Here is a 27431-nt window from a genome sequence, read left to right on the forward strand (position 1 = left end):
AAATGCTTTCAGGATTTACACCCCCAGCAGGTCCCTTCGCTCGGCATCCAACTACTTTCTTCCTCTTCCTCGCACCAGAACAGTTGCTGGGGGAGACAGACGCTTTTTGGTAGCTACGGCGAGGCTTTGGAATACTCTCCCTCTCACCATCAAGACCAGTCCAACCCTTTTAATTTTCCAAAAACAACTGAAAACTTGGCTCTTTGATCAATGATTCCATTCTGCATTGAACTTGTCAATTGATAATCCTCTGCGCCGAGACACCTTCGGGTATTTGTGCGCAATACAAATCTAATAAACAAACATAAACATGGTGCAGCAGCAAATGAAGCCTTACCTCAGTTTGCGTAGACGTGCATTCTCCGCATCATTCCAGGCCATGAGCATCTGGTGCTCCTCCGTCTCATGCTTGCGTCTCTCAACGCCCAGGTGACCCTCCTTCTCCTCGTACTGCTTTCGCATGAGCTCTTCCTTAAACTCAGCCCTGCAGGGTGGAAAGAAGTCTGTTAGAGCTGGATGCTTCCACGCATTGGACTGCTCTCTCCACGCTTAGTTGTGATGCTGTATTTCCTATATTCCAACAGTATTTTCAAATGACACTATCCCTTACTTGACACAGGTACTAGAGGTTGAGGTAGAGATCTCACAAACAGTCAGCTATGACGTCAAGTCACAGGCTACCATGCATTTCTTTAGTCCTCTATATATGCTGGACTGCGAGACGCGCAGTAGGAAATCTGGTGAGCAGGAGGCGAGGCCTGCACAAGTAATAGGCCCACAAATATACCTTCACTGGGAGCCAAGCTCCCCACTGTAGCGCTCGACTCTCTCAGGGTAGCGGAGCAGAGCAGTGCAATGCCTGCGCACTGATGGTGCTCGGTCAAGCTCCCCACTGTAGCGCTCGACTCTCTCAGGGTAGCGGAGCAGAGCAGTGCAATGCCTGCGCACTGATGGTGCTCGGTCAAGCTCCCCACTGTAGCGCTCGACTCTCTCAGGGTAGCGGAGCAGAGCAGTCCAATGCCTGCGCACTGATGGTGCTCGGTCAAGCTCCCCACTGTAGCGCTCGACTCTCTCAGGGTAGCGGAGCAGAGCAGTCCAATGCCTGCGCACTGATGGTGCTCGGTCAAGCTCCCCATTGTAGCGCTCGACTCTCTCAGGGTAGCGGAGCAGAGCAGTCCAATGCCTGCGCACTGAGGGTGCTGCGGTTTAGTAATCGATCTTCGCTGGTAAGCAAACAGAAAATTAAAATGTCCAGTCAGTGCTTTTTGCTCAAAAAAGTGCATTTATTACACACAAACTACAAAATACTACACAGTAATTTAGAAATATTTAGATATGGTAGGTGGAAATTGTGGCATACTGACATCACATTTGACCCCTACTGGGTCGCAAACACCAAAACCACATTATCTCCCTCCCATATCAGGCAGAACATTTCAGTACAAGGGGGTGCCAATTTCAATGCCACAGGCCAATTGACTGTCAGGCAGTCACCACAACAACAGCAAGATTACGGGCTTTGTAAAGGATCACCACAACTGCGTATCCATAGCCACATACTCCTGCAGCCCCATAACACTGTCACTTTGGTGGTGCCCCTGCCATCCTTGCCGCCACCTGAGAAGTGAGAACCTTTGGGCCAAGGAGCCCTGCGGGGCACTATAGGGCCAGCCTTCAGGGAGCGGTATGTGAGGCTTCATAGCCCGCTTCTTTTTCTTTATTGGTAGTGCCCTGGCCCACCCGGGACACACTAATGTTGTGTTGAGGTAGACCAGGACGTCCACTCATGCTATCCAATCTGCTCCCTGCCCAGCTGGCCCGGTTTGCCAGCGCAGGCGCCGGAAACTGCATTCTCTCTGCCTGCTCCATGTGATCAGGGTGCGTAACTCGCAGCAGCCATCCTCAGTCTCCTCAGAAATGGGCACAGGGAGCGTGGCCAAACACCACCACTGAGGGGATTCAGTGGCATTCCTCCCTCTTTCTCTTCACGTCATGCCCAGGGATGGGGTTTGAGGCATCAGCTTTTGCTTAGGTCTGGCCCCAGGGAGACAGAGGTACCCGGGGGCATTCCAGACAGGGTGTTGCCGCTGTGCAAGTGCAGTGTCGAACTCTCTCCCTTGTGCAAGAGTTTATGAGTGCGAGTAGACCCATAACTCGGATCTACAACAGACTCAACTAGTCGAGTAAACTAATACGTCCCAGTTACAAACTGTTCACTACAGCTCGCTCGCACATCCACATCCAGGAAGGGGAACCTTTCTACGAAGACATTTCATATCCAGTAACCATAACTAGAACTATCAATTTGAGCCTGCATTGGCAGAAACCTAGTAGCCAATGCTTGGACTGTAACACATAAAATCCCAAAAGCCACTGGCGGATGGCCACAGTACAGCTCCACAGAACCTCCAAGAAAGGCAAGTCTTCAGAGCAGGTGCAAAATCCCACATTGGACACAGCAACCTTGGCAAAAACCATGTTTAAGAACGTCACAGAACACTACAGAACCCTCGTGTACTTTCAACAAACCCCAAAAACACAGAACATCTGCGGACACGCAATAGTTAGTGTTATTCTGGAAAACAAGACGTGAACTCAGTTTGGCAGCAGTATGCCAATACAATCTCTGCGGTGCTCAAGAATGCTCCTAACAACACCTAACTATTGAATCCACTGCCGGTCTCCACCCCGATAATGTTCCATCGGGAACTGGAAACATTTCTAGAAACCACTGGATATCATCTGATGCCCACTAAAAAGTACTATTTTATCTTTTTAAAACACTCTATTTTAATCTTAAACATACACCATTCATAGTTCTATTTTTTATACTGTGAAACAGTTTACTGTTTGCCAATATTCATGCAGAAAGATTGTAAAATTAAGAGTACACAAACATCTATTCCAGAGAAAGATTTTTTTATAAGATCAATAAACATTTATTAGTATTTTCTCCCTTTTCTGTTCCACAGAACATATTTACCAGTAAGTAAAGCAGCTTTTGTTGATTGTTTTGTTGTTGTTGTCGTTTCATATTGAAAAACTCTGCCCAAGAGTTTGGAACACTTTCGATGAGCACCAGTTAAATTATACAAGTTTGGATTTAATATTTTTTTTGTTTTTAGGCATAGGTGGATAATGTGATTTTTGCAGAATCACAGAATGTTGAGCAGACAATGGCGCCCAAACCTGGCTCCCCAGGTCCACAGTTGGCAGCTCCCGCCAGAAGACCACTTTTCCGTCCAAAAACTTTAGCTGGGGACAGAGATGGAACTGCAGAGAGGCAGAAGAGAAGACCCTCATGGTTGGTACCTTTTCTTCAGGTCAGGCCTTAATATGTTACGTTTTTTTGAAACTCAGGTCCACTGGAAGGCCCAGCAGCGCCTCGCCGCTCTGCTATTTGAGATAAGATTGAAGCACAAAACCGCTCCCCAAGAGGCAGGTACTGAGTCCGATCAGCACAACCACAAAGAGTCCGCTCACTCCAGGCAGGTAGAGCCCATGGCTAAAAGGGTTTCATGATATGGAGCAAGAAATGGTTCCCGCTGTTGTGTAATGTGAAAGCGTCCTTGTAGATGTAGCAGCATGAACCACAACTGGAAGCGTCTACTTCCTGGTTACTACAGAACAACGATTAGCCCTCATGCAGAGTAGCAAACCTGAGGGAAACGTAAACCTTCAGCCGGAGATGCACAATTCGAGTCAAAGGCATAACATATTACACTATATTTTATAATAGGTTAGGTCATGTTTTACGTTATCCCATATTTAGAACGTGCATGTTCACCTGAGGGTTTTATGGCGCTGTCAAACCATGAGAGGTAAAAGGACATTTCAGTCTGAGAGCCGTCCCTGGAGTTGCTACACAAATGTTTTCCTGGAGAGCCAGGATTTCAAGACTTATCTGAAAGATTTCAGTTCAGGTTGAGAGCAGATAATTGATATGCAAAGGGAGGGAGTTCCTGGCAAATGGGGCGGTATTAAGAACCTGCGCCCTCAAACCCTTGATCCATGAAATCTCCGATTCATCAAAAGACTTGCTGCAGAGAAGCTTATCTCGTTACTCGCCTAGTCAGAAAGTCAGGGGCCATACTGTGCTAGGCTTTGAAGACCAGACTGCGAATTTTAAACTGAACGCGCTGCTTCACTGGTAACCAGTGAAGCAGTTTCAAAAGAGGTCAAATATGTGACCTATGAGGGACATCACACACGCCTAGCCGCTGCGCTTTGAAGTAGCTGTAATCTCGCCATATCGTAATTTGGCAGATCAAGATAGATCCGACTATGCAAATAGGATCTATCGCCAATAGTCGCCATAACGGTCTTCACAGCCTCAGCAGATAGAAGCGGCAGGAACTTTCCTGATGATCCGTAGAGTAAAAACAGATTTTGAGACCACATTGTTAATTTCCAGTCTTAATGACAGCTGCTAGTCAAGTATTATTCCCAGCATTTGGGCGAATGACTTAAGTGTCAAAATCGGCTCCTTTTCACTGGGCCAATAATGATTGGTTCAAGACTGCGAGCTACAACTGAAAATCACTATTTTGGTTTTCTCCTCATTCAATTTTAGAAAAATGCTCTTAATCCAACCACAAATAAAGTGTATTATGTCTTTGAATAAAAACTGAGAAGCAACATGTTCCTCACAACATAAGAGGCTCTGCGAGCCATTGGATTAAGTAAAACTCCAACCCTTTGTGGGTCAATGTGTTTATCAATGGTTGGATGTAGAAGTTAAATAGATGAGGGGAAGGGCCGACCCTTGAGGAACTCCTGTCAATGTTAACCTCCGCTGCTCTAAATGAGGATAACTGTAGTGCCGGAGGTCTATTATTCAAGAATGAGCCAGCCATCCATGTGCAAAACCCTGATCTACTGTGTCAAAGCCTGCAGATAAACCAAGTAGGACTAGTGCCAATGTCTGGCCCAAGTCCAAACCTTTCCTGAGGTCATCAATAACCAACAGTATCACCGGATTAGAGTTATATTTAAGTCGGAAGACTGCTTGCTGAGGGTCAAGGTACGTAGAATGATAGACAGGAGGTCTATGTTCCTGGGCTAAGAGATTCTAGAATTTGGCACAATGAGGCAAGAGAGATCGGCCGTCAAATCTTCAGTACCTCCGGGTCATCACCACGTTTCTTCAATATAGGTAGGACTGTGGCTTTTTATAGACATCGGGGACTATTCCGGTCTTTAAAGAGGTGTTTAATAGGTCATTCAGTGGCTCATTACTGACTCTAGGAGGACATGGGTCACAAGGAGAGACTGGCTTTATTTCAGTCATCAAAAGATGTAAGATCGTTCCATTTCGAAGGGTAAATGCTAACTCTATATCGAATGACAACGAAATTAAATAGAAATGCTATTTATATAGCGCACTAATTCCCAGAGGCGTCTTGGAACTATAAGCTGCAAAGATTAGAGAACCAAATGTTGGTTGTAAATAACCCGGTTTATAGGGCTTTTCTAAACTGTATGTGGCTCACAATAACGTTAGAATTTAGACGTTGAATATTCCTCAGTTTCACTGCGGTGCATGAAAAGCATCTTCTGCCTCAACACAGACGGTTTTCCTCTAGGTACCACCACATTATTGGCTAAAGAAAAGTAAAGGTTTCTGCTGGGAAAATACGGTTTACATTTGGACCGGATGCACTCAGGCTCAGATTTATACAAAGCTTTGTGTGCGAAGCATAAAGCTTTGAAGACAATTCCCTTTTTCACAGGAAGCCAGCGTAGTTTAGGTAAATCTAGGGACCCAGACTGGAATTTAGCAATGTTAAGAATCAAACGAGTTGCTGCATTTTGCAGAGTTTGCAGCTATTCAGCGAATGGTGCAGTAAATTCATGTACAGAGCATTGCAGATTAAAGCAACTGTTAATGTTAAAATGTTAATGTTATGTTAATGTTAAAAGAGCTTGTATAGCGCGCAGCTGCCCCAGCCAAGGGGCGTCCCGGCGCTTACCACCATCTTTTGCAAATGGAGCAGAATGAAAGGAAATATTACCTAAGAATTCTCAAAATATAGAAACAAGTTACCGGATTAATTTGATCAAAACAGGTGAATCGAAAAGCACCCCCAGATTCCTTGCCTTTCTGGTTGGAATAGGACGAGTGCCCCCTCATGCAGCCACCATGAGAGGATCCAGGAAGAGGTGTTATTGCCAAACAGAAGGACCTCAGTTATTCTTCATCCAACTTCAATTTCCTGCACACGTTTATGAAACTTAATAGCCCTCTCTTGTCCGGGTCTGGTGGCTCAGCGGACTAATGCACCGCAGGGGCCTGTGTTTGACCTCATGGTCACAGGTTCAAATCCCGAAGGGTCCACTCAGCCTTTCATCCATCGGAGGTCGATAAAAGAGTACCATTGAGTTGGTTAACAATAAACATCTGTTATTAAGCGCCAAGATACCTCTGGGTGAAGGTGTGCTTTACAAATAGCAACTCATTGGTATGCTGAGATGAAATCAGAGAACAGGATTCTGATTCAAGGCGTCATACAGAAGATGGTTATCCTCGTGTTAGCGGAGTGAGTACCTATGTTAGGATTCCCATCAAAAACCATGTGTGATCAATATTATCATCTGGTTCTCCGTCCTCGGTCTAGTGTCTCTAGATCACCGAGACAGCTATAGTACCCTATTCGGACTCATAGTTCACAATGCCAACATTAGGAAAACCATAGACTCTGATCTGACGGGTGAGTGCAGTGCAAAAAAGAAAAGTGCGTGAGGGTTTAAAATAGGATAGAGAATCTCATTTCAGTAATTTATTTAGCCAAGACCCCTTCCTAATTAAAAACAAGAACAGCGCAAAACATTATTAATGCAGTTTAACAAATATCTGCATAGGGGCTGATTAGATTCTCAGGTGTTAGACCCATAGGTTTGTTATGTTGTTCATATTGGTATAGGGAGACATAACCTATGCAGGTCTTAAAACGTCTCTCAGGCCTTCCCCAATTGTGTGTGTTATATATATGTGCTTTACAAATACACATGTTATGTTATGCTGTAATCAGAATGATTTGGGTGTCTTCCGAGTACGGCACCACAGATAAAACAAAAGATCTACATTAAACAGGGTGGGGCTGAGGAATGAGCCCTGCGGAACTCCACTAGGGAGAGAAAAGGTCTAAGAAGCAAAACTATTCAAGGTGACAAATTGATCTCTGTAAGAGAGAAAAGGGATTAAGAAGTCAATTGTCTGATCTTTAACCCCTTCGCAGTGGGGGTAATTCCCCCCGCTGTGCGGGGGGCGCGCACAGCGCCATGGTGCTCGTGACAAGCTGAGCTCGTCATGACCGCGCCCGTTTAATGGAACGCTCAGCACACCGGGGAAATTAGCCCCGCGTGAGAGCGTTGCGCGGCTCATGACGAGCTCAGCTCGTCATGCACCCGAGCACCGTGTCTCATGACGGATGGGGTTAATCCCTAGCTTTCCAAGACGGCTGATTAACACCATATAATGTAGAGTTATAGCCCGCCATAACGGGCTATATCAGCCATTAAAGGCCCGCTTCAGCGTTAAAGATGCGAGCCAAAGGCGAAGGCCTTGAAAAAGGGAGCAGGACTTTAATGGCCGGTACAGCCCAAATAAGGGCTATTAAGACATTCTGCCACTGGAGGGCAGAATGTTCTAATAAATAAAACAAAGGCCTCAGAGCCTAAGTGGGTTTAAATCCCCTTGGGCGCAACAGCTGTGAGCAAAAGCAACATTGGAATGTTTCTCTGCGGGCTTTTACAGGCAGTAGAAGCACGGAGCACTCCTTTGTATTCAATGGAGTGCTCCACATTCCAATGGTCTAATTAACAGCATTTAATGTTGACAAAGGTCTCACAAAATGAGGCCAACCTTAGCCGCCCCATCCACAACTGATCTCATTTCAGCAGCCGTGTCATCCAGCCTGACTCTGTACTATGTCCTGCCCTAAAGTCAAACTGGGATGGAACCTGGAGCTTGTGCTCGTCAAGAAATGCAGTGAGTTCTAGATTTATCACCCTCTTAAGTGCTTTAGCTGGTAAAGGCAGGAGAGAGGTAGGGCGGTAATTCCTTCATTCCAGCGCTCTTATCAAGGGCTTCCGAATCAAAGGAAAACCCCAGGCATTTTCCAAAGTTTAGGAAATCTTCCTGTCCTAATGACATTATTAAACAGCTCAGTGAAGCGATGTCTTCTCCTCTAGCTCCATACTCTCTCTCTTTGGGCTATCAGCAATAGACTCTTTAATTGATCTAAATACCTATTCAACTTATTGCAACACTCGAGACCACCGTAGGTTGGATAACTGTCAACAGAGAAGTCACGCATAATCTGAAAAGTTTCACTCTGGGAGTTACAGACTTCACAGACCCTTTTGGAATAGTAAGCAGTCTTGGCTTTTATAATCAACTTTTTGTACTTTAAAAGGGCATTCTTGGAATTAGCTTTACAATCTCCATCAAGTTACTACATTTGTTGCATGCTAATCCAGACCCCTTTTTGAAAACCGATGTGCGGAAGGCTTCTTTTTGTTTGCCGCCTACTTACCACAGAGCCAGTCGTGTGCCTGTCATAGCAACCCAGTTATTAAAAGCTGACGCAGCTTCCTCAATGTGGTAACTATGGCAAGTCCGTTTCACGCCTCCATCATTCTCTCTTCATCAAGTTTATCTTACTTCCTGCAGACCGTAGATTCGGTTATCTGACTGCCATTTCTTTGTGGGGTGGTAAGTCCGTCTGAATAGGTACGGTCAGACCAGGCACATGGCGCGACATTAGAAGGCTTCAATAAGCAATAAAACGACCAGACAAGGTATAGCACATTACTTTTTTGATGTGTGTTCTTTTATATATTTATTTATATTGAGTCAATTTGAGAAAGGCTCTGAGCTCCATAAATTGTTGCCATTTAGGGTTAGTGTTAAAACGAAAGATGGAAGCTCAGCCATGTCTAGTATTAGTAGATTTATTATTGTGGTAATCTTACAGGTTCTCAGTTACAGGAAGATGTCCAGATCCATGGTAATGCCCCACCAGGAGCAGGCTCCTCTCTGCTCAGCCCTTCACCAACTGATTCTCTCCTACATACAAACCAACCCAACATTCCTTGTGACCTCATCACAGGCTGAGCAGAAAGGCAGAGAACCACAGTGGGGAGACGGCATTAGTAATAAGCACATTACAACAGTTAGCTTCAAATTCATCCACCCATTTTTTTAAATCTTCAACAACAATCAATTTGTTACCCATAAAATATTATTGATAAGTCACTCATAGAATTCGGGGGGTGATATACAACTAAAATAGTGCAGGCCAAATCCCCAAGCACTAAATTAAACAACAACAGATCTGTCGTCTCAATTGATTCAGTTTGCAGCTTTATTATTGCCTCTACACCTCCGCCCTCTTCACCCAAGGGACGGTTGACATGGAGTAGGAAATAACCCTCTGGGATCGTCTCTGAGAACGACAGAGATGTGTCGGTTAGCCCTGTTTCTGTTATCAGCAGAACATCAAGCTAATCGGAGCACAAATAAAACATAAAAGACATCAAGGCTGTATTCCACTAAAGATCTGGTGTTAAAATAGCACAGCCTCAAAGTGCTATCACAGTTCACCCCAGTATATGACTGTGTTACTAAGGTACCATGCTCTGAGTCTCGGCAGAAGCAGAACGTCTGGAGTTTCAGTCGCTTTTGGACTTTTCCTGACAGCACTAAACATTTTCCGGAGGCTCAAAACACTGACGTAACATCACGCAACCAGAAGATACTTCAGGCAACAGAAGATCAGGATTGCAGGTAAGTACTCTGCCATAACAGAATTTCACTCTAGGGTTATGCTTTTTTTTTTTTTTTAGCAAATCAGTCACGTAGTTTGAGAAATTAGTGTTTAAAGAAGGGCTTGGTAGGGGGCAGGAAGGGGTTAAACTTTCAGAACATTTTAGTGATATCTGGACCATTACACATCTACAGATATTGTTCAGTTCAGGAATTAAAAAAATACTAGTCAAATCCTGTGGCCGAGAGAGCCATTTCTCTTGCTAGCCATTTCAGATCCGTGGATCCTGAAAAACTCCAGCAGATCAGAAAGGATCCCATTGGCAGGCCACAACATGAGTGAAGAACCTTGCAGCCGCCATAACAGGATTTGGGAACTCAGTCCCGGGTCCTGTAAAGAATTCTGAAATTCCCTCAGCCAAGGCTTTTATTAGGGGGTAGGGTCGCCAAAGGGACACCCCCAACCCCCCCACCCCCGAATTTAGTGTTTAGGACCTCACAATATTTATACCAATAGATAACACTGCACTTGGTGTGAGAGTTATGGTTTGCATGGTTGTTGTGAGATCTATGGATTCTGATTCTAACCATTGCTTACAAATTGAAAAGCCACTTAAATGTGCAACCATTACTGTACTTTAACTGTTTTTTTTTTTGTCCTCATCTCACCATATAGCTTCTGCAAATATAAGCAAGAAACCCACCTTCGATGTTATCTTGAGCGCCCCAGGTCTCTGCGATTGCATTGGCTGTAGGCCTAACCAGGCCAGGTTCTTCGAATGAAACTTGGTGTAATCATGGGACTTTGGGGCATTAGATCAGTCTCATTTCTTTGCCCTATACTAGGAGCTGTGACATGATGTTACACCCATCGTCATTCCAGTGTCCCAAGTCTATACGGGCTGTACCCAGAGCGGCCCTCAGCCAATTCTCATAAAGCGGAAGCAATGGATCCTTCCCTGCCCTACAGATCTCCCTCCGGGCGATAAGGATCAAATACATTAGCAGACCTTTTTGTGGCGTTGACCATAGGGTCGTCAAGGTATTATCAACCCCAAATATTACCACGGATAAATTCAGATTAACATTAACCTTAAAAATAGCACTAAGAGCGCGTTCCACATTCTGCCAAAACTCTTTCAAGGCACCACATTAAAAACAAGCATTAAAAATGCAATAGGTCTCGCCCTGATTAAGTTAACGCCATTTGCTTTGCTAATGGTATTGTATAGGAAAGCAAATGGCTTCAACTTAATTAAAGGCGAGACCTATTTCATTTTTAATGCTTGTTTTTTTATTGCTGGCAGTAGGGAGTGCAAAAAGAAGGGTGGAGGGAGCGTTATGAAAAGGTAAACAGTGCCCATGTCATGGCAGGTTTTTTTTTTGTAATGGCAGGCATGTTGGGGGAGCCCAACGACAACAATGAGAGGGATGGGGTGGAGGCAAAGCAACAACATTGGGGGGGAGAGAGGGAGGGTGCATGGCTGAAAGTTTAAAAAGTGCATAATTGCTTTTTAGGTTTCGCCTATTATCATTCGCTTGCGAATGTAATAGGCGAAAATTCAAGTGCTCAATCGACTAGTGAAACCACTGCGGTTTCTTCACAGTGCATGTGAGTCACAGCGGGTCACGTGACCACACAAGCACGCGCATTTCCCTAATCCGCCTGCCACACTTCTCCTCCCCTCGCTTGCATTCCCCCCCCCCCCCCACCACCAGGCTCTCCCGCCCCCATCCGGCTTCCCTCCGGCCATTTGGCAGCATTGAGAGGCCAGCTGACATCTCCCTAATCCGCCTGCCGCACTTCTCCTCCCCTCGCTTGCATTCCCGCCCCCCCACCAGGCTCTGGACTTTCGCCTCTTGCCGCATAATCTTCGGTCATAACACAAGCATCTAAGCAGACCAAACAGCTGTAACTCGTGGATTGGGAAGTTTCCCTAGATGTGCCTCCATAAACTGGGGAAGGATTTTCAGTGACACAGGCAAATCACAAATTTGCCTATTTCGCACTCAACACAGCCCAAAAAAGTACCATATATGCAGCACCCAGATTGTTTTTTTTATCTTCCGTAATTGCCCTTACGAGTCATGTCCTGTTGCCGCCTGTCAATCACGCTGTAATGCAGCTCCATTGCGTCACCCTATAGAAGCACAGGTCCAAGTATTTCAGAATGTCTTTCTCCTCCTGAGACAGCCCACTTTGCAACCAGGCTTACTTAAATATTACGGGCCATCAGATAAAGATACAATTCTCCAACTGAAGACCCGAATATCCGAACCGCGACCCCACACTGCACAGTCCTCCTGTCTGGGCAGATAAATGCCGCACATTTTTTTTAAAGAAAAATTATGGAGGCCATGCTAGCACGCGCCTCAGAGAGATGGGCGGATTTGTTTGTAAAGTGTTGTGTTTCGCGCTTATATAGTAGATACTACGGCTGTATTAATTAAGATCTGTGACGGTGTATCGGGCGTTTCTGTGGACCAAAGGCCTGTGCTTGAAAGCACCAGAGCGCTTTTTAGATGTGCCAGTTAAGGCCTGTCTTTGATTCTTTAGAGCGCTTTTTCGACGTGCATATTAAGGTGTGTGTTTCAGTCTGTAGAGCGCTTTATAGACGTGCATTTTAATGGCTTGTGTTTCAGTCTATAACGCATTTAACCTGTTAATACATGTACTTGAAAGTTCCAGAGCGCTTTTTAGACGTGCCTGTTGAAGTCGGTCTTTGAGTCCATGCAGCGCTTTTCAGACATGCCTGTTAAAGCCTGTTTTTGAATCTGCAGGACGCTTTTTAAAAGGGCATGTTAAAGGCGTGTGTTTGAGTCTATAGAGCGCTTTTTAGACGTACCGGTTAAGGTCTGTGTTTCCAGGAGGTTTTTTAGACGTACCTGTTAGGCCTGCCGATTGAGTTTATAGAGCGCTTTTTAGCCAGGCTAAAAACTCTAGTGTACTTTTTAGACGTGCCCGTTAAGGCCTGTGTTTGAGTCTGCTGAGTGTTTTTCAGACGTCTCTTTTAAGGCCTGTCGTAGTCTATAGCTCACTTTTTAGACGTGCCTGGTTTGTTAAGATCTGTTCCAGAGCGCTTTTTAGATGTGCTTGTTAAGGGCTGTCTTTGAGTCTATAGAGCGCTTTTCAGATGTGCCTGTTAAGGCCTGTATTTGAGTCTGCTAAAAGCGCTTTTTGGACGTGCATGTTAAAGGCTTGTGTTTGAAACTATAGAGCGCTTTATAGATGTGCCTGCTAATGCCTGTGCTTGAAAGTTCCAGAACGCTTTTTAGACGTGCTTTTTAAGGTCTGTCTTTGAATCTATGTGTCGCTTTTTACACGTGCTTGTGTTTGAGTCTGCAGAGCGCTTTTAGATGTGCATGTTAAAGGTTTGTGTTGAGTCTATAGAGCGCTTTTTAGATGTGCCTGTTAAAGACTGAGCTTGAAAGTTCCAGGGTGTTTTTAAGACGTGCCTGTTAAGGCCTGTCTTCACTCGATAGAGCACTTTTTAGACGTGCCTGTTAAAGCCTGTCTTTGAAGACGTGCCTGTTAAGGACTGTGCGCCAACAACTATAGAGCACTTCTAACCGCATTTTGCTAAAGTTATGTCTTTGAAGAGTGACAGGGAGCTAGTGTTTCTATAATACCATATTTTAAATATTATAGAACACTTATTTCGTCGAGTTATTAAATGCTGTATTTTACCGCATATGGAGCACTTCTATACTCTGCCTGGTAAGACATTTAAAAACAAGCACTGGCGTTGCCAATAGGTTTCGCATTTGGAAAGTTGGAGCTATTGGTTTTGTAAATGACATTTTATATTTATATATCGTTATTGGCATTGTCAATAACAATATATAAATATAAAATGTCATTTACAAAACCAATAGCTCCAACTTTCCAAATGCGAAACCTATTGGCAACGCCAGTGCTTGTTTGTTTAGTAGTGTTCATCTCGCTGGTAGGTGTATCTTCAATCTGCTTATAAACAAAAGCTCTGCATTTTACCTCAGTAGTACAGCGGATTATATATGGGATATTCCACAGACAGTGGCTCCACTCTGCACCATAACAATATGCGACATTCACTGGCAAGTCAAAACCGAAAGAAAAAGGAGTGCCTCAATAAAATAAACCTTCTGAAATACAAACATACTGTGCTACCAATCCACATCTCACTTTTATGATAAATTATCAGTAACGTATTATTATTTCCACATATGGCTCTGCTGTCGAAATCAAATTTAATGCACTGTACAAAAATCACAGCATTCAAGTTCAAATGTACAGACGGGTATTGTAGTTGGCAACTTGGGGGGGGATATTGGATGCCCACATGCCACTTACCCCACCAATCACTTCTACGGGAGAGAAAAGTATCATAGAATTCAAGAACCATTTATACAGTATGTCTAATCTTACTGCATATGACAAATCAAAAGAGTTGGATGTGCGGATTTTCCTGGATAAAACATTACATAACAAGTTATCAGCACCCATTTAAAAGCATTGCAGTGCATATGGACTTTAAGGTATTTTGCCGTTATCTGATGTTCTGCCTGAGGGAGCGACGATTTAATGAGCTATGGTGGAGTAAAATGCAAAGAAAAACAAAACAAGTACCTGGAAATCACTTGAGTTCCTGGCAAGCCACCGGCCCGATCTGGCGCGAAATCCGGAAGTCCGGCAGCGTCATGCTTGCTGTGGGGCGGGACTTTCGCCATAAGCTCATGCACGAAGTGACTCGCCGAGATGGAAGTGGTGACGCGGGGCTCCCATGCCGGAGGGGGAGCCCGGCGGTGGCGGCAGAAAAGTGGTGAGCCACGTCAATGGAGGCGGAGATGACACCCGGTGAGTGGGACTTGGTGCCTTGGGGGCTCGTGCACAGGCTCGGGCGACTGGTGCGTGTGTGCGCGGCCAGGGCGGCTGGTGCGTGTGTGGGCAGCTGGTGCGTGTGTGCGGGGCTGGGGGCGGCTGGTGCGTGTGTGGGCAGCTGGTGCGTGTGTGCGGGGCTGGGGGCGGCTGGTGCGTGTGTGGGCAGCTGGTGCGTGTGTGCGTGGCTGGTGCGTGTATGGGCAGCTGGTGTGCACGCGCGCGACAGAGGCATGGCTGACTACCTGATATGTGCACGGCTCGGGAGGCGGGGCTGGACATGCGCGCCCACAAGGTGCAATCGGCGCTCGTGTCCCGGTCTGTGGTCCCTTCAGAGCTAACTAGGCAGCAATAGGTCTTTTGCTGACGCGAGACCTAAAAATGTGAAGGTCATCCGCCAGGGCGAAGTCACATCTAGGGCATTTTGGAGAAGAGAGGGGGGCGAACTTCGCTATTTTTTTGGGGGTATATTATAACCTATTGATTACAAAGAAATGATTCTTTTATAGCGAGGCGGGTTTAACCACCTTATGTAACATCTGGAAAGAAAGTTCAAGCAATTCTGCAGCATCGTTCTCCAAAGCGGACAAATTCCAGACTACATGTTGTGGGGGGAGAACTGTATCTTCTACTTCCTGCAGCTTCTTATACCAGGTCCCAAATTCCTATTATAGGGTGTGTGTTCTGGCATTGGAGCTCCATTTCCTGGTTCCCGCCTATGAAAGCTTTCTCTGCAGTGCACCAAGAGGCTAGTTGTAGATATTTAAATCTAGAGAAAGAGTCCCTTATTTTCAGCCTTAATACCTCCCAAGGAAGAATCCCATCTGTGGAAACAAGTCAAGTCAAGTCATATAATTTGTATAGCGCACTACATACCCAGAGGGTTTCAAGGCGCTTAGGAAGGGGAGGAGGATTACTTGTCAAATATCCACGTTTTAAGTTGCTTTCTGAATGCTAGGTGGTTCTGGGTAAGGCGAAGGTAAGCGGGGAGTGAGTTCCATGTTTTAGCAGCCAGGTATGAAAAGGATCTGCCTCCCATGGTGGTTCTGTTGATGCGAGGTACAGTGGCGAGGGCTTGGCTGGAAGACCGTAGTCGGCGGGAGGGGGTGTAGAAGGACAGTCTTGAGTTGAGGCAGTCTGGTCCGATGTTGTAGAGTGATTTGTGTGCGTGAGTAAGCAGTCGGAAGGTGATCCTCTTATTGACGGGTAGCCAGTGGAGGTCTTTAAGGTGACCAGAGATGTGTTCGTTGCGCGGGATGTCTAAAATGATCCTGGCTGAGGCGTTTTGGATTCGTTGGAGTTTCTTCTGGAGTTTTGCGGTAGTACCTGCGTAGAGGGTGTTTCCGTAGTCCAGTCGGCTCGTGACCAGAGCGTGGGTGACTGTTTTCCTTGTATCGGTGGGGATCCAGCGAAATGTTTTTCTGAGCATGCGAAGAATGTTGAAGCAGGAAGAGGATACGGCGCTGACTTGTCTGTTCATTGAGAGTGAAGAGTCCAGGATAACGCCTAGGTTACGTGCGTGGTCTGTCGGGATGGGTGCTTTTCCGAGGGCTTCCGGCCACCAGGAGTCGTCCCATGCAGAGGGGGATGTACCTAAGATGAGGACTTCTGTTTTGTCTGAGTTCAGTTTCAGACGGCTTTGTTTCATCCATTCGGCAACTTCTTTCATTCCTTCGTGTAGGTTGGTTTTGGCGGTGCTGGGGTCATTGGTGAGAGAAAGGATCAGTTGAGTGTCGTCCGCGTAAGAGATGATGTTGAGGTTGTGTTGGCGTGCGATGGCCGCGAGGGGGCTCATGTATACGTTGAAGAGGGTGGGACTGAGTGAGGATCCTTGTGGTACGCCGCAGATGACTTCAGAGGCCTCGGACTCGAATGGAGGGAGGCGGACTCTCTGGGTTCTTCCGGTGAGGAACGAGGTGATCCATTCAAGTGCTTTTCCTTGGATTCCGATGTTATTGAGGCGTTGTAAAAGGGTGCTGTGGCAGACTGTGTCGAAGGCTGCAGAGAGGTCGAGGAGGATGAGGGCGCCTGTGTCTCCATTGTCCAGTAGAGTTCGAATGTCGTCTGTTGCTGCGATGAGGGCGGTCTCAGTGCTGTGTTTTGCTCGGAAGCCATACTGTGAGGAGTCGAGGGATTTGTTGGCTTCGAGGAATGCGGCGAGCTGGTTGTTGACAGCTTTCTCGATGACTTTGGCCGGGAATGGAAGAAGCGAGATGGGGCGGTAATTTTTGAGTTCAGTGGGGTCCGCTGTTGGTTTTTTCAGAAGGGACGGTGAGTTCAGCGTGTTTCCAGTCTTCCGGGAAGGTGGCGGAGTTGAAGGAGCAGTTGATGACGTCTCGGAGGTGCGGTGCTATGACGGAGTCTGCTTTGTTGAAGATGTGGTGAGGACATGGGTCTGTGGGGGATCCTGAGTGGATGGAATTCATCAGGCGGATGGTGTCCTCAGTGGAGATTGGGTTCCAGTCGTTAAGGGTGTTCACGGGGGGAAGATGATCAGCAAGTGGTAGGGTGGGTTGGTTTCCGGGTTGGTTGTCAAAGCTGTTGTGGATGTCTGCAATCTTGTTGTGGAAAAATGAGGCTAGGGAGTCGCAGAGGGTTTGAGAGGGGGTGATGTCGTTGGAGTTGGCCGAGGGATTGGAAAATTCCTTGACGATGTTGAAAAGTTCCTTGCTGTTGTGGGCGTTGTCGTCAAGTCGATCCTTGAATGCTGTTTTCTTGGCTTTTCGGATCAGTTGGTGGTGAGTGCGGGTGGCGCTTTTGAAGGCGTCCTTGGTGCTGGTGGTTGGGTCTTTTTTCCAGGCCTTTTCAAGGGAGCGGCAGAGTTTCTTGGACTTCTTGAGATCATCGTTGAACCATGAGGCTTTCTTGCTGCCAGGTTTGCTTTGACGTTTTTTCAGTGGAGCTAAGGTGTCGGCGGTGTTGGATAACCATAGGGTGAGGTTGGTTAAACAAGATCAGACCAAACCCGAATACCTGCTTTCTTAATGGGTAATGCTAGGCTATCCTCTAAACAAACAGGTAACCCCGGTGAGTCCCAAATGGGAGCAAAATCAGAGTAATAGCCTATTCCCCATATTCTCCTGATCCTGTACCACAAATTCAAAGCTGCTTTTAAAACTTTCAGGCGGACCTTTTTGAAAAATCTGGCGTGCCAAACTTGTATAGAAAGCCCTCTCCACCTACCCCGAAAGCGACCACTTCATTTAAAATCTTCCCCCAGCGAGTACCCCACGCAGTGCAAAGTAATGCCCGAAAATGTTTTAACTGAAAGGCAAAAGAATTCCAAAGTATATCAGGAAGTGCAAGGCCTCCTTTCTGAACCTTACGCCTACATTTTTTCCAAGAGAGCCAGGCCGTTTTATTAGACCAAATAAAACTTCCAATTTTACTTTGTATTTTGCTTATATCCCTATGTGGAGAATCAAGGGGAATGGTGCTAAAAAGGTAGGTCAGTTTTGGCAAGATGACCATTTTTACCAAATTTACCCTACCATATATTGTAAGAGGCAAATTTGCCCTTCTTAAAAGAGGCGATCGATCTCCTTAGACACCCTCTTTAAATTAATCTTAGGGATGTCATCTAAGTTATTTACTATTGTTATTCCTAAATACCCGAGTTCCATGCTTGTTTTACCCGGCCAATTGGTGACGTTCCAAATCATTACATCGGTCTTAGAGGAATTTACAAGGTAGCCTGAATACGAGCCAAATTCTTTGAGAAGGACTTCTACCCTAGGAAGGACCTCAGCAGGATTATCCGAGTACAGCAGCAAGTAATCCGCGTAAAGGGCTAACTTGCTGCTATACACATGAACACTAAACGGGACAATTAAATCATCCAATCTGATTGCTTGGGCGAGAGGCTCTATATATAAATCAAAAAGTAAGGGCGAGATGGAACAACCCTGCCTCGTTCCCCTTGTAATATTGAAACTTGAAGTCAGCATACCGTTCAATAAAATCACCGCTGAAGCCCCCTGGTAGCAATTAGTCAGTGTCCGTATAAAAACTGGGCCTAAGACCATCATTTTTAAGACCTCCCACAGGAAGACCCAGCAGACACTGTCGAATGCCTTCGCAGTGTCAAATGCTGCCACAGCCAAGGGCATCGACCGTGTCACCGCCAGGTCGATACTACCAATCAGCTGCAGGGTCTGTTCCTGAATAAACCTCCCCGGGGTGAATTCCTTTTGGTCCATATCAACCAACTGTGGAACTAACTTGACCAATCTCCCTGCCAAAACGCTCATGAAGATTTTATAGTCAGCGTTGAGCAGGGAGATTGGCCTATATGAGTCAGCTTTGAGGGGATCTTTCCCTGGCTTTAGGATAAGAACGATCGTGGCGCCCTTTCATGATTTAGGGACTTTGCCTTCTGCACTATAGACGTAACTGAAAAGTCCACATAGTCTTGAGATCAATTCGTCCTGTAGAATCTTATAGACTTCCCCGGGGAGGGTGTTAGTCCCGGGCAGCCTTATTATTCTTGATCTTTTTAAAATGGGTTATTATTTCGCTCTCTGTAATATAGGCGTCCAAGGCAACTTGGCTACCCTCAGTTAGAACTGGCAGTTCTTTAGATCGCAACCAATTTTGGATGTTCTCTACACTAGGGGAGAACTCTTCCCTGTATAGTTATGAGAACAGAGAAAGAAGACGTTTCTGCATATCTTCATGCTTACATGAAGTATCTCCATTCTCGTTTATGACGTATCCATTTATATTATTCTTAGCGCGCTCTGCCCGTGCCTTCCAAGCAAGAAGAGCCCCCGCCTTTTCACCATATTCAAAGTGCTGCATGTTATGAGCAGACCACTGGGTTTTCATTTTTGACTCAAGTTTTCCCCTATATTCCTGATGGAGACAGCCAAGGTCTTTATTGATGCTCATCAGTTCTTCAATAGATGGATGGGAAATACTAAGCCTCTCTTCCAACAATATCCCTATCTGCTTTTCAAGCTTCCGGAACTCCAAAGATTCTGCCCTGTTTTTGGAGCAGATCAAGCTGTGTAACAGCCCCCGAAGATTTGCCTTAAAGGCATCCCAGACAAAATCTAACGAGGCCGAGCTGATGTTAAGGGCGAAAAAGTCTGTAATGGAAGCTTTAAGTGCATTGATTATATCGGGATCAGAAACATTGCCCTCTTCAGGGCCCATCTAATTCCGGCATTTTGTCTATGACTTAAATAGGAAAAAGAAACTGGGGCATGGTCAGAGAGAATACTTGGCAAGATGGAAATATATCCAACCTTCTCTAAGCCCAGCCTGTCAGTTAAGACGTAGTCGATTCTCGATGAGTGGCCGTATTTTTGCTAAAGAGAGTGAAACCTGTTTTATCTCCCCTTTTAGCCCTCCAGACGTCAGCCAGCCCAAGATAATGGATCATATGGATCATTGAGCGGTGGATGTGTGGGACACCAACATGGTGGCTATGATTAAACCTGCCCCGTAAAGGGTTAAGAAGAACAGTAAAATCCCCCGATGATTATTGGGGTAGTTCTTCCTATTAACTTGGCCTGCATATTACAAACGTATGATGGATCGTCGACATTTGGACCATAAGACGAAACTATTGTTAGTTCGACCCCCCCCTATTTCAATCTGTGCTATGAGCCATCTCCCTGAGAGGTCCGTAGTTACTGACTTGATAATGCCTTTTGCCCCTAACTTAATTAAGATTGCAACCCCTCTGTTATGCACTACCTGTTCAGAGGAGCAAAAAAACTAAATCAAACGATGTTTACCAAAGATAGGTATACACTCAACATTGCTCAGATGGGTCTCCTGTAGAAGACAAATCTGTGCAGAGGACTGCTCAAGATACTTTAATACTAATCTTTGCCGACGTGGGCACCTGAGCCCGTTAATATGTCATGATATAATATTAATTTCACTAGTCATTAAGACTGTAAAATATGTCCAATAGAAAAAAAACACCATTCATTATTCTATCAAAGGTATAGTTTCCAACACTAATCTGAGTGAGGATATTTTGTGATTTTCTCCCAATGCATCCCCACCCGTGCTCCCCCACCCCTCGCAACCCCTGTGTGCCCCCTTGCACCCCTGGGAAAGCCCCCCTGATCTCCGGGCATAAGCCCTAATGGCGAGGTCCCTTGATGCTGATAGAAAAACATTTATTTCAACCATAATCCTGGGCTCTCCAGAGAGCCTGCGAAATGGCCATTCTACCTATTATGATATTTAATGCACTGAAAATAGAACCTGCATACCACCCCTCCCTGATCTATGCCACGCTCCCACCTACGATTTTCTTGATGAGGGCATCCACCTCCTCGATCTGTCTTACATTATACACGTGGTTATTCCACATGATTCGGAGGGATGCCGGGAACCTTAATTAGGCCTTAGCCCCTAGTGAGGTCAAGATTGTCATTCTTTTACCCAGCTCCCACTGTTTTGTGGCGGTGAAATGGGATATATCAGACCTGATTGAGAACGAAAATGGGCTGGAAAAAGATCTACATTTGACTGTGCCAACTTTCAGAGCCGAGGATAGGATTTTTTCTTTTAAGGAATATGTTAAAAAATTAACCAAGATCTTTCTTGGCTTAGATTTAGCAGCATTCCGTTTATATGGGTCCCGATGAACTCTCTGAATGTCCAATGCCAAATCGTATTCCTATACTTTAACTATTTTTTAGTGAAAAAGCATACACACACGATAGTTCCTATATTATGGCTGTGTCAGGGATTCCATTCAAATGCATTCTTGGCTTTTTAAATAACTTTAGCAAATAGATAGTAAATTTCCATGAAACTTTACATTAAATAAAATGAAATCCGCATACGGTTCCTCATGGCAAGATTTGTGCAGATCCGTCAAGCATGCCATTTTAACACCCATTGGATTATTTGCTCTTTGATACAGCTCCACAGAATAACACCAAATGTGGCATGCATACTACTCATGGGGGTGCCTTTGCTTGGTCTGTTGTAAATCTTGTCAGTTGTTTGAGAAAGGAGCATTTAAAGTGTTTCAGTCTAGGCATGAAGAGTGTAAATTATAAAAACGTATGCACAGTTGCCTGAATGCGAGCATTTAAATGACACTAGTCATCCAATCAAAGGGATGGCAGAGAAGCTATACTCAAGCAGGGAGACAAACTCAAGAGGAAGAGTAGTAAATAAATAAGCAAGGAAATTAGTTTGACAAGAAAGCCCAACAATGGTAAGCAACGGGCTGGCACAAAGCCCGTTGCAAGTATTGGTATGATCTGAAATGCAGCGTCGGTCCTCTGCTAAGGTGGCAGAGAGTCGCCCCACTGCTCTTAGAGCAGTGGAAAAAGGAAATAGAAAATGAGAAGCAATGCTCTTATCGTTTTATTTATAGTACAGGCTACGAGGCCAGGTTAGGGCGGTCTGGGGTCACAGGGAAGAGGAAATGTATGCACCATAAGTGCGCATGACAGTTTGGAAGGTCGAACAGTCATGCACACTTAGCATTTCTTTACCTGGCTGTGTAGCACAGCCGGGTGGAGAACAGTCCCATGGCTCCCAGGCACTGTCTGAGCAGCCACTCAGACCAATCACGCCGTTGCTGTCAAGCTGGTGACAGCAGAGTTGTGATTGGCTTTAGGGAGCCTTTGTGCTGCCGGGAGTCAGGAAGAGAAGAGGACATAGAGGAAGCTGTGGTCGTAATCAGGCAAGTGATCTTTTTTACTGTTTTATCCTCCCCACCCCTTTTCCATAGCAGCCACTACTGGACAACAGAAAGCTAAAACCTTTCTATAGGTGAGACCTGCAAAAGGGCGGACAACAAAATGTTCATTTGTTAATAACTTTGATTTTGTGAGATGAATATGAATGACATATGGCAAGCCATTATCTAGTTACTTCCAGTGCAGGTATTTCATGTATCCTGCAGATCCAATAGGAGGAGCAAAGTTAAATAAGGCGGAGGGTGTGTTATCAAATACATTTGATTTGCTAATAAATTTGGCACGGTTCGAAGAAACGTCATGAGACGTGGCAGAGACTTGGTATGTTTAGCTTACTCTTGGTGTCTGATGGGCCGATCAATGGGAGTGGGCATGTTTAAAAAGAGATACATAAGAGTTAAATCTGCTAATAAATATGGCTATTTTATTAATACCCATTAAATCTGACAGACATTTAACAGGTTTATCTTTCTATTAAGTAAAGTTTTGAGCACATCAGTAAAAGTAAATGTGGAGCAATACACGTTACTTCACTAATAATTGTATTGTTGAAAGATGAAGCTGCATAAAATTTGGCAGACAGCAAAGTAATCCGAGGGCAAGAATAATAGGTTTCATGCAGGTCAGACGGGGGTGGTGGGGAGCCAGGCCCTTCGGCCACCCTAGCTACACACAAATCGAAATCTTAGAATAGCAGGGGTATTACAGATGTGGGAGCGGAGTTCAGGGCTTGACCAGGTCACACAGCCAATCCTGTATAAGCACAGTCAAAGACTGTGTGCAGTTTGAAATGACAGGTGAATGCAGTACATCACAAAAAAAAAATTCTTGAACTTCACTGGAAAAAGTTAAACTTTAGTTACGGCTCTGTAAACACAATCAAAAATGTCATGAAATTTGCCAATTATCTTATGCAACGTAGAATGCACACTAACTCATCCCCTCCACCATTTTCTGTATGCCACTTTGCTGAGGACATATGGAAAAAAAGGTGCCCAACATAAAAGGAAAACATTCGAGGAGGAGGGCGGGTACCATTCTAGGTGTAGCATCTGTACTTCAGGGATCACTACTTAAGTACGGTTAATCCTTTTATTTGTATGTTGTCTAAGAAATTAAAATACCTTTGATTGGAAACAGTCAGTAATTTGGAACCCACAATAGTACTGTATAAAAAGCAAGTCCCAAAAATTATCGCCAATTGGCCCTGTCCTACAGTCTCTGATTCACCAGGACCGATCGGGATTTATAACTCATAGGAGCACGAGGCTTAATTTACGATGTTTATATGGAGTCGTGTACATGACTTGGGACCAACCCGACATTCCAGCCGGTCTGCTCTCGTGAGACGTAAGGCTGGCATTCGACAGCATCAAATGGCCGTACTTCTTTGTGGTTTTGGGAAAAGTGGGCATTGGCCCGCAGCTGCAAAGGTGGATCTGGTTACAATACACTGGCCCGATGGCCCGTGTTCGGATCAACGGGGTCATTTTGCGAGCCTTCGCACTGCATAGGGGGACGAGTCAGGGGTGTCCTCTGTCACTGAAGCTACTGGCCCTGGAGTCCTTGGCAGCGTGGATCAGGAGGGATCCAGTGGTGAGGAGGATTGACTTTGGGGGAGGCTGGGAAGAGCACATCTCGTTGTATGCAGACGATATCCTTCTTTATGCGCACCGGCCTCGACAAACGTTCCATCGCCTCATTCATATATTAAGGTCCTTCGGCTTCTATTCCGGATACCACATTAATTGGGACAAGTCCTTGGTCTTTTCTCTAGCTGGGGACCTGCCGGTTCTAATGTCGGCGTGTTCGGAGTTGATTTTACAGGATAAATGTAAGTACTTGGGTATCTGGATAACCAAGACTAAGGCGGAGTTTACGCGATTGAGCTTGCAGATGTAGCTCTCTAGGTTGCGAGAGGATGAACTGCATTGGCGGGGGCTCCCAATCTCTCTAATGGGGCAGGCAGTCCTCTTCAAGATAATGGCCCTACCTCGTTTACTGTACGCTATACAAAACACGCCTTATTGCATTTCAGACTTTCTTCCGGACCATTGATACCGAAATACGCCAATTACTGGGGGGGGGGGAGCAGCCCCTGGATTGCATTCAGGAAATTGCAGAAGGGGTTGTATGAGGGGGGACGGGCAGTCCCGGACCACAAGAAATATTATTGGGCAGCCCATCTCATAAATGTTAATGGGTGGGTCTTCTCCCCAACAGATGAACCGGCCTAAAGGGTGTACTGGATTGTTTTGGGTGAGCGTAGCTACATGGGGGAGTTGTCCCGCAGGGGTAGCGGCTCCAGTCATTTGCCACCACGCACTAAAATGGTCATAGATATCTGGCATGCAGCTAATTTACTGACGGGAGGTACATAGACTGCAGGGCTTTCAGAAGTGGAGCCTCATCGGTATTGACGTGCTCAGGGATGTCTGGAAAGGGGGCAAAATTGTGACATTTAATAGTTTGAGGGAGGGCTTTCAAATGGGGGTTGGTGAATTTCCTTTGGTACAGACATTTGCAGTCGGCGCTTCACTCCCAACTGCCAGAAGGGAGTGTGATTCCAGAATATTCACCATTAGGGGACAGGCTTCTTTTGGGTCCCATGATTCAGAAGGCGGTGTCATTGACGTACAAAAAACTGTTGAACAATACCCCGGACTGCCTGGGTCCCCTGCGGGATGCCTGGGAATCAGACGTTGGCTTGTTGGAGGCCCTACAGTGTCCCTGGGATATTGCTATCAGGGCGCACTTTCGACTTGTTCAGCTGCGCATCCTCCATAGGTCATATGCTTTAAGACTGACGCTGGCCTGTATTAAGGGCGGTGGCTCCGAGTTGTGTGCCAGGGGGTGTGGCGAGAGGGGATTATTCTTATATATTCTGGGGTCCGGCCCTAGGATTCAGCAGTATTAGAAGGGCATAACTCGTGTGATTTTGGCCGTGGGGGGGCACCGGTCCCGCTTGAATCTCGGTGGCATATTCTTGATGTCACAGGAGAGATCACGTGGCCGAAGTAGGCTAAGTTATGGTTGGCTTTGTATGTATATCCTTGCACTGTTTGTATCTGAAGCTTGATTTGATTTATTCCCCCCCCCCCAAAAAAAAAATCAAGTCCCAACATTACATCAACTTGGTAAGACGATGGTTGGATGACTCAGTGATTTAACACTCACTGCAGTGATATTCAAATCAAATTTAAATCTACGCCCCGTGACTCAGCCATCTATCCTTCAGCAGTTGGTAAACAGAGCACCACTGAATTGGGTAATAGCAACGTTATGTACTAAACAGTATTTAAAAATAGAAATGTTACACAAAGCAATACATTTTTTACAGTACCCTAAACATCCATGTTTAAGATTGCTATACTTTGGCCTCAATTGTGGCGACAATTTTGGCAACTTGACCAAGTAATATGAAAATGAATATATATATATATATATATATATATATATATATATATATATATATATATATATTTATTTTTTTTTTTTTAGCATTCATCTGTACTGTTTAGCCAGACCTAAGAATTCTCTGGCAGGCTCTGCATCAACTGTGATCCTCCCTCGGCCATGAAATGAATGGCCTCAGACACAGCCTACACAACTTAAAACATCATTGTATACCCTGGCCCCATCATGTACTCTTTGGCACCAACCACAGTCATACTCTACAAACATGTCTCATACTGCCAATGTGTGAACTGGGGAGGTGACCTTCGACCAGCCTGGTTCATAGCTACCAAGTTACAGATTGGTGTAATGTTAGCATTGTTGATGAGTGACATTCCACGCTTCATGTGCGATACTATGAGTGAATTGAATTGTGATTGAAACCATGCAAAAAAATCCTCGTAAAGATAAATATCAGAAATTGCCCCACTTGGTGCTATATGAAGCTTTAGAAGTAAGCTCCACTTTTTGTTCAAATTCAACGACAGTCTGCATGTGCAGACTCCTGGCACCAGGAAGAGCAGAATGCCAACTCCAGAGCTCTGCATACACACCTCTGCCCAGTTGTCAAAAAAAAAATCTCACATTTCCCTATTGGTTAGTGTAACACTACTTCTTGGGCCGAGTTGTCATAGTGTGCATGACGTTTAAACAAAGGAGAGGCATTACATAGCTGCGTTGGAAAGTTTAGAACTGAGGATTTTCAAATGTCCATCTTAAGCTACAGACAACGCTGTCTTATGCCGTGCTTTTTAAGCATGTTATTTCTCGCACACTGACTTTGTAACATTGAGAATATGCAAAGTTGAGGGGCATATATTGAGGAGAGTTTGGGCGAGAGGCTGACTAGCAGAGAAGCTGATGAAGAGCCACCAGTTCAGTGGGAGTTGAGGACTGGCCTGGCCAAAGCAGGCCTGCGATGAGACACCGGTGTATGAGGAGTGTCCAGGGCCAGGTGGAGACAGGCTGGGGGAGGGGGGTGGGGGGGAAACGATGGACCGGGCCAACCAATGTTATTGGGTTATGAAGCACTAATCCCCAGAAGACCAAAATGAAAGTCCCCATTCATTTAGTGGACTGCAGTGACAATGCACTGACCGGGGCACACAGTGAAATATTACCCAAAGCAAAGAAAATCACCCGAACTTTTTTCTTGGCTTCTTGTTACTGACTTGAGCTGTATACCCTCGATGGCACTGCATAACTTAACCCTTCTGCACAGTACAGAGCGCACTGCAAGGGCCTCGTGCAGGACAAAGGCACCAGTTGTCTGCTCATGAGATTAGCTGCGGCATTGTTTGAAAAAATAATAATAAAGCTACTACCTATGCGTCTGCACGGGTATTCATCTTCTTATTCCTGCATGCCGCAACCAGTGGAGTGGTGCCTGCCGCTGGAAAACAAGGTAATTAGCCGTCTTGATCTTCCAACAGCTGTGAGTGGTGTATCTTTTACCACATAGTGCCCCGATAGGCTCGGCTTCAGCTTGATTGGTCTGAAGCCTGGCTCCCATTTAATGGTCAGTGCGCGGAAACAACACAGAGCGCATTTAATGCAATACAAATGATTTTTATAAAAGTGAGAAAGAGGTACTCTCTGGTTAGCAGCAGGAAGAAAGGGCAATTTTACAGCACTGACGACATCATTATTAATGCAGCTCAGAAGT

The 27431-nt window shown here is 45.4% G+C and overlaps 1 protein-coding gene across 2 annotated transcripts in view; it reads right to left on the reverse strand.

Moving 5' to 3' along the window:
• Positions 1–27431, reverse strand: part of MRPS26 (mitochondrial ribosomal protein S26) — a 42928-nt gene that overhangs the window by 14527 nt on the left and 970 nt on the right. For both annotated transcript variants that reach the window (XM_078678835.1, XM_078678836.1), the window contains exon 2: positions 338–484. In XM_078678835.1, coding sequence (XP_078534961.1) covers positions 338–484 — 147 coding nt within the window. The remainder of the gene's footprint in view (positions 1–337; positions 485–27431) is intronic.

The sequence above is a fragment of the Lissotriton helveticus genome, chromosome 2_2 (genome assembly GCF_964261635.1).
Source record: "Lissotriton helveticus chromosome 2_2, aLisHel1.1, whole genome shotgun sequence".
Lineage (NCBI taxonomy): Eukaryota > Metazoa > Chordata > Amphibia > Caudata > Salamandridae > Lissotriton > Lissotriton helveticus.